We start from the raw sequence: 13,757 nt of genomic DNA, 5'->3' as shown, positions 1-13,757 counted from the left end.
TTAATAAGATATAATTTACTAGAGTATTTTCTAAGTAGTTATTAACGGCGACCGAAGCTTATTTACTATAATTTAAAGTTTAAAAATACAATTAAGAGAATATTTAATTAATAATTTAAGGAGGTTATATTATTAAAATCGTATTTAAATCTCCGGAACCCTAACTATTATTAAAGTAGCCGCCTTCTATATATTTCCCGAAGATTTAGAGAAGAATATTCTATATATATATTTTATTTAAGGAATATACGATTCGATTACTCTCGGTTACTTAAAGAGAGAAAGTATAATATATACTATTAATAGAAATTCCTTTAACTATTAATAAATATTTATATTCATTTATTTATAATTAATTATAATACTTATAGAAGGGTAAAATATTAAAGAAAATAGAAGAGAGGGCTATTTAAACTATTACTAATCCTAAATTAATTCTTTAAAAATATTTAAATAAATTTTATTACTAACTTCCTACCTTTAGAAAGCTATATAAATCTCTTAATTATTAAAAACCAGCTTAATAAAGTAATAATCTTAGAACCTATACCTACTATAAAAGTAAAAGTAGTTACTAAAGCTTTTCTATAATATTTTATATACTACTATAGCTAATTCCGGTTTATTATTAATAATAAAGGTCCTAATTAAATTAGTAATTTCTAGAAATACTTTTACAACTTCCTTAGAGTAGAATAATAATTAAATATAGTATTTTACCCCTAGACCGATAGCAGGCTAGAATATATAAATTAAAAAGTATAAATATTCTTAAGAATCTTCGTAAACTATATATAAAATAATTAGGATTATTAGTACCCCGCTATATAATTAGCAATTAATAATAGAGTAAACGCTACAATTAAAATATTTCTATTTTTTACTACTTATAACTATTACCCGTAATCCCCTATAATAATTACTACCCAACCTATAGAAGCCAAATTTATAAACCTATAGAAGAGAATTAAAAGTTTCGTTATATAGCTATAATAAATTATAAATCTTTATTAAACAATAATAACCATTTCAATATAAAATTAAAAGTATTTTACAAATTATAAAAAATAATTAACCAAAGTCTCTAAAAGGGGGAATAAAGTATAATTAAACCTTAAAAATTTTAGAACCAAATGCTTTAAAAAGAAATTAAATTAAGTATTTACTAAATATACAATCTTAAGAGTTCTTAATTTATATATTATAGAATTTACTAATTTTATTATTAGGGTCTTTAATAAATTCTATATAGATTTCCTATAATATATTTGGAATAATCCCCTATTAGAGTAGGTTATTACCGACCCCTAACTTCCAATTATTATAATCGATAGTAAGAAAGAATATTTTATAAAAGAGATTTTATACTATTAAATAAAGAAGGGGCGTAGAAAAGTATTAGTAAAGTAGGTAGGATAGGTAAAATAAATTTAGGAACCCTTATAAATAATAATTAATATTATAGTACTAAACTATTTTAAAATTAAATATAGTTTAATTATTACTAACAATAGTCTAACCGAATATTTTATTATTAAATATAAAAAATAATAGCGTTGGTTATAAAAAGGAAAAAAGGGAGCAATATTAATTTTAAACTTTTTTACTTCTTTTAAATTTTTCTCTTATAATTATCTCCTACTTCTATAATATTTATCCTTACTTTTAAAGCCGCTACCCTATTCTAAATTATATATAATTTATAAGGAGGGGGCGCCGCCGACGGAGGGGAGAGGGGGAAGGGGGAGGTTCCTTTAATATAGTATAAATATTTATAATTAAAAGAAAAAAAAAAGAGAGAGGTTAGTACTAAGGTTTTTAAGTAGGAAGGAAAATAGAAAGAAAGAGGTAAGAGTAATATATTAGTCGATAAATCCCCTTTTATATAATTTAATAATATTCCTTTAAATATTTATATACTAATTCAAATTCTTTTTTACTACCGCCTTAGCTATAACGCCGGACGCTACCTCCTAAACAGCGAACGTACGTAGAATTATAGGCAATACCCGGTCGTACTATTTACTATTATTATAATAATTAATATATATAGTACGACTAAGTATTATAAAATAAACCCGCTTTATATTTAAATATATAATATAGGGGATAATAGATTCCTTGTAATTAGATTGTAATAAGAAGGTTAGCAACGATATAACATTAGAAGAGAGACTTTAAGAGAGTAGAATACAAAAAAAAAAAAAAAAAATTAATATTATATTAGTACTTTTTATTAGAGTGCGAGTTTAAGGGAGTTGTAATAGTAGTAGTAGCCGTACGGCGGGGGCTAAGGGTGGCGGTTAGGGGAGGGGGGCGCGCTAGGGTCTAGGGAGGGGGCGTTGGGGGGGCTAGCGCCAGCGGGGAGGAGCCGGGGGGAGAAGGGCCGGGGGGCAAGGCGTCAAGGCGGGCGGAGGCGGGGGCTAGTAGGCTACTCTTAGTAGGATAAGGAATTTGGGGGCCGGAGCCCGGGGGTAAAGTTGAATTAATAGGGGGGATAATATATAATAGGGTATTTAAAAGTATTAGAAAGGTCGGAAGAAATAGATTAATATTAGGTAGAAAGAGGGTTAATACTATTTACCTTAAGGGATTAAACCGCCGCTAAAGAAGAAAAGAGAAGAGGAAGAAGTTTAAAAAGCGAAAGGAAAAGGAATTATATATATAAATTTAAAAAGTACGAACGTTAAAACTACTACTTACTACCTATTATTATTTACCGTTAATTGCCGTTTAGTACGATAATTACTATATTAAATAGAAGGTACGAATACGTCGGTCGGCGGTATAGGAAATAAACTTATAATTAAAATAAAAGTTGCGAACGTATTAGAAACTAACTATAAGGGTAGGTAGGAGAGGGGTAGGGAGGGGGAAGGAGGAAAGTAATATTATAGGGCTAACGCCCGGGTTATAAACTCTAATCTCTAGGATTAGAACTATCATTAATTATAGTAGTATAGAGTGCGCAGCCCTAATAAAAACCTCTTAACGCTGGTAAATTTGCATTTTAAGTAGACTTTTCCTCCTTTATAGAACTTTAATTAAATTATACGACTAGTACCCGTATTAACCGTACTGTCCACGTTATACTAAATAAAAGGGTAAATTAAATATCTTCTCTTTAATATATTCTAAATATATACTAACTTAGTATAGGATAATAATTTTATACTTACCGTACCGGACGCCGATAATAATTGGAGTAATATAGTAAATTAAAATTTAAAGCCTAATAGACCTCTTATAATTTCTCCTTTAGGTTCGCCTACTATATTTAACGGTTTAATAAATTATATTAAAGTATCGGTTACTTTGGTTCCTCCTCCCGACTAATTTCCAATTTTAAATATCGATAAACAATTAGTAAATTAAGTGCGGTATATCCTATTATATATATATAGAATTTATATTGAAGTTTTTAATAGGACTATAGTAATAAATTGTCGGATCTCGCCGAGGATATAATAGAGTCGTTAGACTAAGAATTTAGCAGAAAGAAACTAGAACCCCCTTCCCTCTAAAAAGTAAATTAGATTTCCTATTTTTAATTTATTTAAGTATATATACTAAACTTATATTAGTTAGTATAGGATACTACCTTTTCTATTATTAGCCGTACAAGACTAAAATAAACTGTAATATAAGTAATCAATTATTCTTTTTAATTTAGGAAGAGTAGAAAGTATAAATACAATTAAATTTATAAATATAAATATCGATATTAACGAATTTCTACTATCTAGTAGGTTTTTATTTAGTTTCTTCTTATATATACTATATGTATTAATACTTATTATTCTAATAAATAATATTCTCTTTTCGGATATATACGAAGTTATATTTATAAATAGAGTTCGTATATTCGATAAGTACTATAGCTTATTATAAATTATAATAGTTTAAGCTACCTTACTAAAACTAATATAGTATAATTTAATTACTTCCCATTATAGAAAATATTAAGTTTGCTAGTAATAGTATAAGAAGGTTTATTCCTTCTACCGCTAGTTAAATAATTAATTATTTACTTATTTAATACTATATACGTACTTATTATTTTAAGAAACTCTACTCGCACGTTGAAGAAACTCTATTCGCACGTGGATCCACTTTTTCTCCCACACATAACCCTAACCCCCTCAACCCCTAACATTTTAAATATATTCTTTTATAAATTTCGCCTAGAAATCTAAGCATTTTATTCTTACGTGCTATACCAAGCCTAAACTCTAGACTAGTTATTTATATAGTATTTTACAGCGCACTTTATAGCGCACTTTATAGGGCATTTAACGGTACGGTCGTACGTTGCACTCAATTGAGTCGCTCAATTGAACGATTAATTAGTCGCACTCAATCTATATTAATCTATATATTTATAATCTATTTAATTTCTATTGTATAATCGAATACTCTAACTACTAGCGAGTTTCCCTTACTAGGCTTAAATGCTAGCTAGAGTACTAATTAGCGTACCTCCTCCTCTTATTGTACTAGTAATATAGCCTCCTCTACCCTGTATAGAACTACCTCCTCTCCCTCCTCTACCCCTTCCTTATATAAAGCCTCGTAAGCGGCCTCGTCCCTTCTATAACGGAGTAAGGGGCTAAACGTCTACTATATCCTCTACCTCCAAATTTATACCCTTCTAGCTAGACGTATTTCGCTAAATTAATAGCGCTACTCGTATTAATACTGTAGGGTTACAACTTACTCTAGGCTAGCGGCCGTAGGTAGGCTAGAAGCAAGACCGTCCTTAACCTCGTAATACTACTACTTAGAATTAAACTAGCGCAGTCGATAAAGGAGACGTTTAAGTATTAACTAGCGCAATTAATCAGGGAGTATAAAGGTCGTTAACGAAGGGCGCCGTATTACGAGGACGGCCGCGAAAATTCTTAATATAGTTAAAGTTATAATATCTTAAATATTCGTCCTTGTCAAATATAACTCTTTATAGTTACTAATATAGGTAAAAGTCTAATTTATCAAACTTTAATAATAGCAACCGGGTAAGAAGGCTAGGGAGTAAAGAGTACGAATATAGTAAATTAAATTGCTTAGTAAACTTGCCCGTATATAGTTCTAATTCATTAGAGATTAGGTTCTATACCGTTAAAACAATACCTAAGGCAATATAGTATTACATTGTAATTTTATTAAACGCAATCCAATATACCTAATTAGGTATATTACTTAACTAAGCGATATTAAAATAGTCTCTTTTAATAAATCTTATCTCCTTCTTGACTTTCTCGTTGATTCTACGCTTTATTATAATAAGTAAATTAAAGCTCTATATAATAGCTTAAATAACTAGGCTATTACCTATAATTAAAAGGATAATTAATATACTGTGAAATATATAGGGGGCAATATAAGAATTAATAGCGCTTACCGCTAATAATAAAACTCTTTAAATTATAATTTACTAACTCAACTAGTAATATAGTACAATAGCCAAAATTTATCCTCTTATTAACGTAATAAGTAGCCCACTCCTACTTTAATATTATATACGTCTCTTTTAAGTACGTAATAATTACTATTTACTACGAGAAGAAGCTACAAAGCCTCTCCCAAACAATATTAAAAGCCTTAATAATATATATATAGTATATATACTTCTAGAGAATATAAAGTCTAGACCGTAAATACTCTATAATATTAGGGAGCGCTTCTAAAATATTTAAGCTATCTACCAATCGGTTAAGGCGGTTAACTATCTCTTTATCCTCCTTATTAAACTCCTCCAAATTTATCGTATTACTAAGCTAAATTAATTAAACTAATTAGACGGTCGGCTAGGCTACTAATTATATTAATACCGATATTTCTTGCTATATTTATACTATACTAATAACGGCTTAAATATTACTAACTTGAATAGCTACCTTTTTATCCTACTGTCACTTAATATATAATACTATATTCTTATTAACGTAAAAAATATAAAGCTAAAATTAAATTTAAGAATAAATTCGCTTTATAGCTACCCTTATTACTATATTATAATCTATAATTGTAATTAATAGGGTAACAACGCTAATAGCCTTACAATAAATATTAACTTAGTCTATTAACTAATCAAATCCCTCTTATCTCTCGTTATTAATAAGCCTAAATCCGCAATTAAAAGTATACCTAGTACCAATTATACTAATAATTTAGAAAAAGGCTAGGCCTTTATTATTCGTTTTATACGTATTATTATATATCTAAACCTAGGAATTTTCCTTCTACATCTACTCTCCCTATAAATTACTCTAAAAAAGGGCAATTAGTTTACTTTCTTAAGAGGTATCTACCCAATTAATCTCAAAGTAAACCCCCTTCTCTATAAGTAATTTCATCGTAAATTAGAAAGAGTTATAACCGCTATTAACTTCTCGCTTAAACGTATATCGAAGATTCTCGAACTATCTAATCGTAAAATAGAAATCTGGGAATTAATTGCGCAAATCTTCTACAATCTCACAATTCCTTACAATAGGGCGGTAGAAATACTAAGAGACGAAGGTCTTATACTCTACCTCGAAGACCCCGCAAACTTATATTATAATACTAGCAGCATAGCTATAAATAGCACATCCCTCCCTAACTTCGAAGGTCCACCTCCTAAAATTCGTCTTTAATACCTTAACGACTCCCCTCTAAGGACATCCCTATTTAGCAGTTAACGTAGATCTACTATATATAATAGAAGGACGGATTTTGCTAATAATACAAATAAAGTCGATAGTAGTATAACCGAAGTCCTTAACAAAGTTAATAAAGCGTAACTTAACGAATTAATAACCGCTATACTCTTTACCCTACTCTCTAACTACCTTAGTAAAGTTATTAAAATTATTATACTAGGTTGTAAAGAGGGAATAAAGCTTATTATAACTATTACTATTATTATTATTATTATTATTAATATCAATATCAATAGGCTCTAACTAGGCAAAGGTAGGCTCGACTAGGGTAGTACTTATTAAGAGTCTCAAACTAGAGTCAATAAGAATAAAGTCGATTACTTAATTAAGGTCACCCGCGCCACAGTCGCACGCGGGCTAGGTCGCTGCATCGGCTATCTATATTACAATTAGCTGGGGAAATACACTAAAAAGTAATAGATCAATCCGTACCATCGATAGGATAATAGCGCTTTATTAACTTAGTAATAATTAGCAATATATAATATAGTAAATTAATTAATTGAAGGTAACGAGGGTAATAATAGGTAGTTTAGTAGAGGAGGCAATGCAACGAAGCACATACCAGAATAATCGTTAAATTAGACTAGCTGGGTAGCTAGTACAGTACGAGGGTAGCTAGTACAACCCCCAAATGTATATAATAGGTTAAAATCTAGGAGCTTAGCGGGCGCGGTACGTGCCAGATAGGTGCGGGTCGGTCTGGGGGTCTGCAGGGTTAGGGTTGGGTATGAGGGGGGAAGGTGGATCCACGTACGAATAGAGTTTCTTCAACGTGCGAGTAGAGTTTCTCATTATTTTTATTTATATACAGTTCCTTAATATAGTATTATATTATAGTTAGTTCTTTTATTGTAATATATGAAAATCATATATTATCCCATTATATAAAATACATTGGAAGAACTTGGCCAATACGCAAATGTAATTTACTGAAATAGCGGCTATTTACGGCAGTTTGCGGGCTTATCGAGCTGTCTGTACAAAGAAGGTACCCGGATCGACTTGGCACGTGACCAGACCCATATTTTCTAGTGCCCCCATTAACCGTCCCCGCATTCTGTGAGAATATGAAAACTGGACGAGGTCCGTGCAACCCAGGTCTAGCAAAAGGTGTGACAAGGGTACTTCTTAACATCAATGGCACATGGCACACGGGATGGTACCGATCAAGATGAAGGAAGGTCCAACTTTAACCATCCGTGCGTCAGTGTGTGTTTATTACCCTGGCAATGACTTCCTTTTCAAGTTATTCATTCGGCGTCTGTGGTAAAGGAGGATGACCACCGCATCAAACAATGGCGAATCATGCGTCGTCACTTCCTGACAGCTCCCTCAGCCCAGGTATCTCTTGCCATGATATCATGAGTTCTTCAGAGCAGATGGCGGTATCAAGCTTCAGTCAATATGAACTCAAGTTGGAAACATGGCGCAGACGTACATCGCGTTGTCTTTTCCTTTTCAGTCGCCCATTTTCAACCTGCACAAGTTTCATACTCACTTCAAATCGTACACCTCACAGCAATTCTCTATACCTCCAAAATAGCCCTATACCCTTCATGCCTCGTCTGTCGTTTTGATGCTTCCCTTCTCTCCTCTGGTGTGATTTTTTCCCTTGGTTTTTTTCCGCAAGGGAAATTTTGGGTATTCCTTTTGCCATATCATCAAAGGCGCCTTACTAGCAAATACTCACAGAGACAGAGAGCATCATCATCCTGCCCGCTTTACCTTTGCTTGCCACACCATCTTCTCTTGGTGACTGCTCGAGAAGACGGACACCACCATGGTCACCGAAAAGTCACCTATCATAGCGCCTGGTCAGAAGGGTATCCGAAAACCAACACCAGATATCGAAGGTCACTCGCCCGCCACCTACAAACAACCTCGCGGGGGCAGTCTCGGATGCTTTATGAGAGGTGCTCTGAGCTTCCTGCTTATCCTCCATGAACAGACCACCGGCGTGGCAGCCCAGAGCTTCGACCCAACTCGTCTACCTACAACGTTGGTCTCAAAGGCTCCCGTTGTGAGTCCCACTTGGAAATCTCCTCCTGCTGTTACTCCTACGTCGAAGCCGCCTCCCGTTGTCGGCCCGACATCGATCGCTTCCTCTGTCCCTATACCCCGTAGCTCTAATATAAAGGGCACTTCGAATCCAACCTCGACCCCGCCAAACCCGACCCCTATACCTCTCGTCATCACCAACAGCTGCCCTGATACGATATGGCCCGGAATTGGTACGCAGAATGGCATCGGACCTGAAGTTGGCGGCTTCGAGCTTGCCCCTGGCGAGACGAAGCCACTGTTTGTCAGTCCTGACTGGCAAGGCAGAGTATGGGGACGGACCAACTGCTCGTTCAACAACGACGGAACGGGGCCGAGCAACCTGAATGGCGTGAATGGAAATGGAGCAGCTTGCATGACTGGAGACTGCTTTGGCAGGCTTAACTGCGAGTTTACGGTAAGTTTCTTTCTTTGGCCCACTACGCTTACCCATGTGAGTCACTCAGTGTTTACTCACACAATCTGCAACACACCAGGGCCAAGTCCCAGTAACCCTCGCCGAATTCAATTTGCTCGGCGGGATAAACTCCGACCAGACCTTCTACGATATCTCCCTCGTAGACGGCTACAACCTGCCCCTCGGCATCATCTACATCCCCGCCGCCAACACAACCTGGATCCCCCCGAATCTGACCAACTGCGTCTGCATCGCCTCAGCCGGCTTTCTCGACCCGCCCTCTAGATCAGGGCTCTATTACACTAACAAGACCTTCCCCATTCCCTGGGAATCGGACCAAACCAACCCCTCGGTCGGCGGCTGGTGTCCCTGGGACCTGCAAGAATACCCGCCCTCAAAGCCAGGCGACGGCATTTACCCGTACCCGGACGACTCGATCCAGCGCCCCGTCTTCGACCCGTGCCTGTCGGCCTGCGCGGCGACGGGGAATCCCGAGGACTGCTGCACGGGCAAGTACGACGATCCAAGCGTTTGTATCCCGAGTCTGTACAGCGAGAACGCGAAGACGGTGTGTCCGGATGCGTACAGCTATGCGTTTGATGACCAGACTAGCACATTCATTATTCCCAATGGAGGTGGGTGGGAGGTGGTGTTTTGTCCGAGGGGCAGAAGCACCAATATTCTGAGGATCTTTGGGGAGGAGTTGAGAACGATAGCCAGTGGTGGGGGACTAACAAGAGAGATTTTGGAGAGGGTCCGGAATCGGACATATATCGAAAGTGCAAATTCGAAGGGCTTGAGTGGCGCGGGGATGGTACAGCGGCCTGGCGCTGCGGTTTTCGGTGTCGTGGCTTTGATGTGGATGTGGATGGTGTTCTGGTGCTGATGGTTTTCTTTACCCTTTGGGCTGGGTTTTGCAGGTTGGAGATCCCTTTATTGACTTGATACTATACCCCTATTTTCTTCGTGAGCTGGCATTCAACCAGACTTTTTTCTTTTCTCCTTATTTTCTTTTTTCTTTTGGGCTTTGGTTATCCTTCTCGTACCTATCGAGCTTTTGTACTACATGCTGGATGAATAACAGTTTCGTGAGGATGTGAACTAGAGGTTGATAGACGTTGTTTTGTACTACCTACCTAGTCTTATACCCTTAAACACTCTCTTTCTAACCAATATTTGTCTTTAAGTCAACAATACTCGAAATGTAACAAGCCCATTTCTGTGGTTTATGGAGTCAAGTAAGACTAGGTATATTTTATTTTGATTAAGTATTGATCTTAAAACTCAAGTTTCTCTAACGGTGTTAATAACACTTGCTTCGCTCTAGACTTTAGTGATATCGCTCGCTTTACATGCTGCAACAAGCACAAAGCATAAATCTAACCGCAGTGCAGCTAGTTATCCATGCTAGCTTATATCGAGGGGCCGTAAGAAATAGCCTAGATACCAGCGGCGCTGTTCGGTCCACGCTTCCACAGAGCTGCTACCTTGAAGGGATGTTGTGGTGTCTCTTCGGGTATCTAGACATGGCTCTCTAGAAGTCTCACCAAGTCCCCTGTTAAACCTGTGAGTCCCTTCACTTCCTCGCCGCCCTCCTCCTCTCCCACTCAGCTCTTTCCTCATCATCACTCCCACTAAACTCAGCATCCTCATCCTCCTCCTCTACATCCAAAACGGCCTGTTGGCCCTGCTGTGGCTTGACATTCTCCGCACTCACAAAGTCGCCCGCGTTGAGCAGGGCGTACTCGTGCTTCTGTATCAGCTCCCTCAGCCCCTTGTTCCGCGGATCCACCAGCTGCAACGCCGTCAAGCCGCCTTTGTTCTTCACGCGCGGGTTCGATCCGGCCTCCAGCATCATGTCCACCAGCTCGTTGCCGAACTCGCGCTGCGCTTCCGGCTCGCTGTTGATCCATCGGACTGCGCTGTGCAGCGGGGTGTCGCCCTCGAGTCGGTTGACGGGATCGCATTCAAAGCCTGGTTGGTCGAGGAGCATGTCGATTATCTCGTAGTTACCACGGAGCGCGGCTTCGTGGTAGAGGTGGTTGCCCATCACGGTGGTCGTGTTATTCAAGAGAGAGGAGATTTCTTCGTCGGATTTGTCGGCGAGGATTTCCGAGAGGAGGTCAGTGTTGTTACGCCGGCAAGCTTCAATGAGCTGCTCGGAGATGGAGGCACCCTGTATTTTGGGGAGTGAAAGAAGGAAGGGTTAGCTGGGGTTGTCTGTAGTATAACTGTTTTTGCGGAAGGGCGTAGGGGCGGGTGAAACGGGGGAGAGAAGAGAGGGCGTTAGCTGTGGGTAGAGGGCGCTTGTGTGGTACGAACCTCGTGTTCTTCGTCCTTTCCGGCCATGGTTACTGGTAGGTCACTTGTGGTTGTCTCGGAAACGGCGGGTGATGTTTCTTGGTTGCAGGAGGAAGCACAAGTAGCGAAAACGACGGTGAAAGCGAAGAGGGATGACGGCGAGAGTTGTCCAAAGTAGAGAGGTAAGATTGGCCTGGAATCGCTAATTACGAGCGGGAATCGTGGAAATGGGTCGGCGGGGGAGAGTGGATGTACGGTATGGAAGTGGCCAGGCCGTCGAATCAGGTAATCGGTCGATTCCTATAAAAGGATCGGGATCGCGTAACGCTCAATGAGAGATCCTCGGGGTAATAAGAGGGCGGCGAACGACTGTTCGTAGGGTACAGTGTACTGTATTCTATGAGATATCTCCAGTCGTGGTGGTGGTTGTTGTATGAAGGACGGGAAGCATTCCGTACCTAACGAACGGGCTGGTTAGGAGGTGGCAGTGGCAGTGTCGTCTTCCCTTGGTGTTACAGAATGGTCGGCTCCTTGCGGGGCCCGATCAGGACGCTGGCATTCAGATGGCATGCGCTGAGGCCCAGCTGCATGTCAGTGGGCAGGTACGTACCTACCTTAGCACAGGCACAACAGAAAGGGCAGTTGGGTCCAGGTACCGCTGACCAAGTGTGGGGCAGCTGATGATGCAGATCTGACCAATGAAAATTCAAGCGCTACATTTAAGGTTTATAGAATTAACGGTCCGCATCGAGCTGTACATAACACTTTTTTCAGGCCTTCGCCCCTACATTGACTATTTACACTTTGAGAACTTATATCACCACCTTAAAACCCAGCAAGTGATAGACACACACCGGTTTTGGCCAGCTGTTATCACAAAGGTACCAACTTACGGCGACGCCTCTTCTCATCAAGATCGTCAACGAGATTTTTTGGCAACTGCTCGACTCATCTCACTCACTATCCATAACGGACGATAACATCCAACAAATCCAGTCCCTTCATCAATAAACAAACATGCCTATCGTCTGTAAGTGTAAATCCACCCACAAAGGCTAGGACACCAGAAATAAACGCCCACCACAGTCTGCCCATTCTGCGCCAACCTCCTCATCCTCTCCCGAGCGGACACGGGTGGCAACAGGCTCGAGTGCAGAACCTGTCCTTACGAACACCCCATCGACAAGCCCATCTACTCCCGCAAGAACTTCCCGCGCAAGGAGAAGGAAGACGTGTTTGGTGGGCCAGGCGCTTGGGACAATGCACAAAAGGGCAAGGTCCAGTGTGACAGCGGGACTTGCAATGGCAACGAGGCAGCCTTCTTCCAGGTTCAGATTCGTAGTGCTGATGAACCGATGACAACGTTCTACAAGGTAAGAAGGGGATTGCAGACTTATGGGATAAAGTAAGAAGCTAACAAATCTCGTAGTGTATGACTTGCGGGCACAGGTGGAGAGACAACAACTAGAAGAAGAAGAAGAAGACATGTTCAGCACAGGTCTGGTCGGATCATCAATACATGGTATTGGGGGCATTGCTTGGCGTTGGGTTTTTCTTTTGTTTTTGTGTTGTTGCATGTGAGGTATTCTTCATCAGAATCAACTTGTGCGGTACTGGCCTGCCAAAGGTTACTTCCCACTCGTTTCCATCCATGGCATCATTCTACCCGTGCAACTTATGCCGTGCTTGGAAAACTCTCTCGATGCCAGTCGATTCCGGCCTTCATGCCCTCTAGCCTGAGACGCTCAACCAGGTCTGGGCTGATGATGTCCTGCCTGAACTTTTCCTGCTGCAGCAACTCCAGGTTCTTCAAGGTAGGCCCAGGGTAGGTGATATACTTGAGGTAAGGTGGGCGGCTCCAGTACTGGAGATAGTCGAGGTAGGCGATGAAAGCAGGATTGCTGAGTAGCTTCCTGGACGCAAGATGGTTCAGGTACAGCGGGTTGCCAAGTGCTTGAACAAACTGAGTGTTCTGTTAATACCACGCACGCCGGATAATGATGTGTATGAAGCCTACCTCCAGTTCAAGTTCGAACCGTGTATATCCTCCATACTTGGGCTCGTCTGCCCCTGATCCCGGAGGCGCAGGTGGCTCCCTTGCTGAACTGTTTACTGACATGGGATCGGATGCCATGACGTAAAAAATGAGTGTTTGTTACAGTGTTCCAATCTGTGAATGAGCTGGATACCTAGGAACGAGTCTAGATGTTTGCGCCTCTTCGTCAAGTGAATGCGATGGGCAGTACAAGTAAACGTGAGCAGTGGCTGTGTATGGTACCCGATGTCTTAAATGG

The 13,757-nt window shown here is 39.3% G+C and overlaps 4 protein-coding genes across 4 annotated transcripts; 2 read left to right on the top strand and 2 right to left on the bottom strand.

Annotated features, from left to right (window-relative positions):
• Positions 1–8,487: 8,487 nt before the first annotated feature.
• NEUTE1DRAFT_133903 (uncharacterized protein) lies at positions 8,488–10,056 on the top strand (the record flags this gene model as incomplete). Its single annotated transcript, XM_009858833.1, has 2 exons — positions 8,488–9,162; positions 9,242–10,056. 2 exons carry the CDS (start codon positions 8,488–8,490, stop codon positions 10,046–10,048), a joined length of 1,482 nt encoding a protein of 493 aa, XP_009857135.1.
• Positions 10,057–10,399: 343 nt separating this feature from the next.
• NEUTE1DRAFT_74231 (uncharacterized protein) lies at positions 10,400–11,605 on the bottom strand (the record flags this gene model as incomplete). Its single annotated transcript, XM_009858832.1, has 2 exons — positions 10,400–11,338; positions 11,485–11,605. 2 exons carry the CDS (start codon positions 11,509–11,511, stop codon positions 10,739–10,741), a joined length of 627 nt encoding a protein of 208 aa, XP_009857134.1.
• An 875-nt stretch (positions 11,606–12,480) lies between these two features.
• NEUTE1DRAFT_133901 (uncharacterized protein) lies at positions 12,481–13,112 on the top strand (the record flags this gene model as incomplete). Its single annotated transcript, XM_009858831.1, has 3 exons — positions 12,481–12,493; positions 12,550–12,836; positions 12,893–13,112. The coding sequence occupies 3 exons, from the start codon at positions 12,481–12,483 to the stop codon at positions 12,929–12,931; spliced, it is 339 nt and encodes a 112-aa protein (XP_009857133.1).
• A 13-nt stretch (positions 13,113–13,125) lies between these two features.
• Positions 13,126–13,740, bottom strand: NEUTE1DRAFT_74227 (mediator of RNA polymerase II transcription subunit 31; the record flags this gene model as incomplete). Its single annotated transcript, XM_009858830.1, has 2 exons — positions 13,126–13,426; positions 13,481–13,740. 2 exons carry the CDS (start codon positions 13,595–13,597, stop codon positions 13,139–13,141), a joined length of 405 nt encoding a protein of 134 aa, XP_009857132.1.
• Between the last annotated feature and the right edge of the window lie 17 nt (positions 13,741–13,757).

The sequence above is a fragment of the Neurospora tetrasperma genome, assembly GCF_000213175.1.
Source record: "Neurospora tetrasperma FGSC 2508 unplaced genomic scaffold NEUTE1scaffold_81, whole genome shotgun sequence".
Lineage (NCBI taxonomy): Eukaryota > Fungi > Ascomycota > Sordariomycetes > Sordariales > Sordariaceae > Neurospora > Neurospora tetrasperma.
This window is presented reverse-complemented; position numbering and strand designations above follow the sequence as displayed.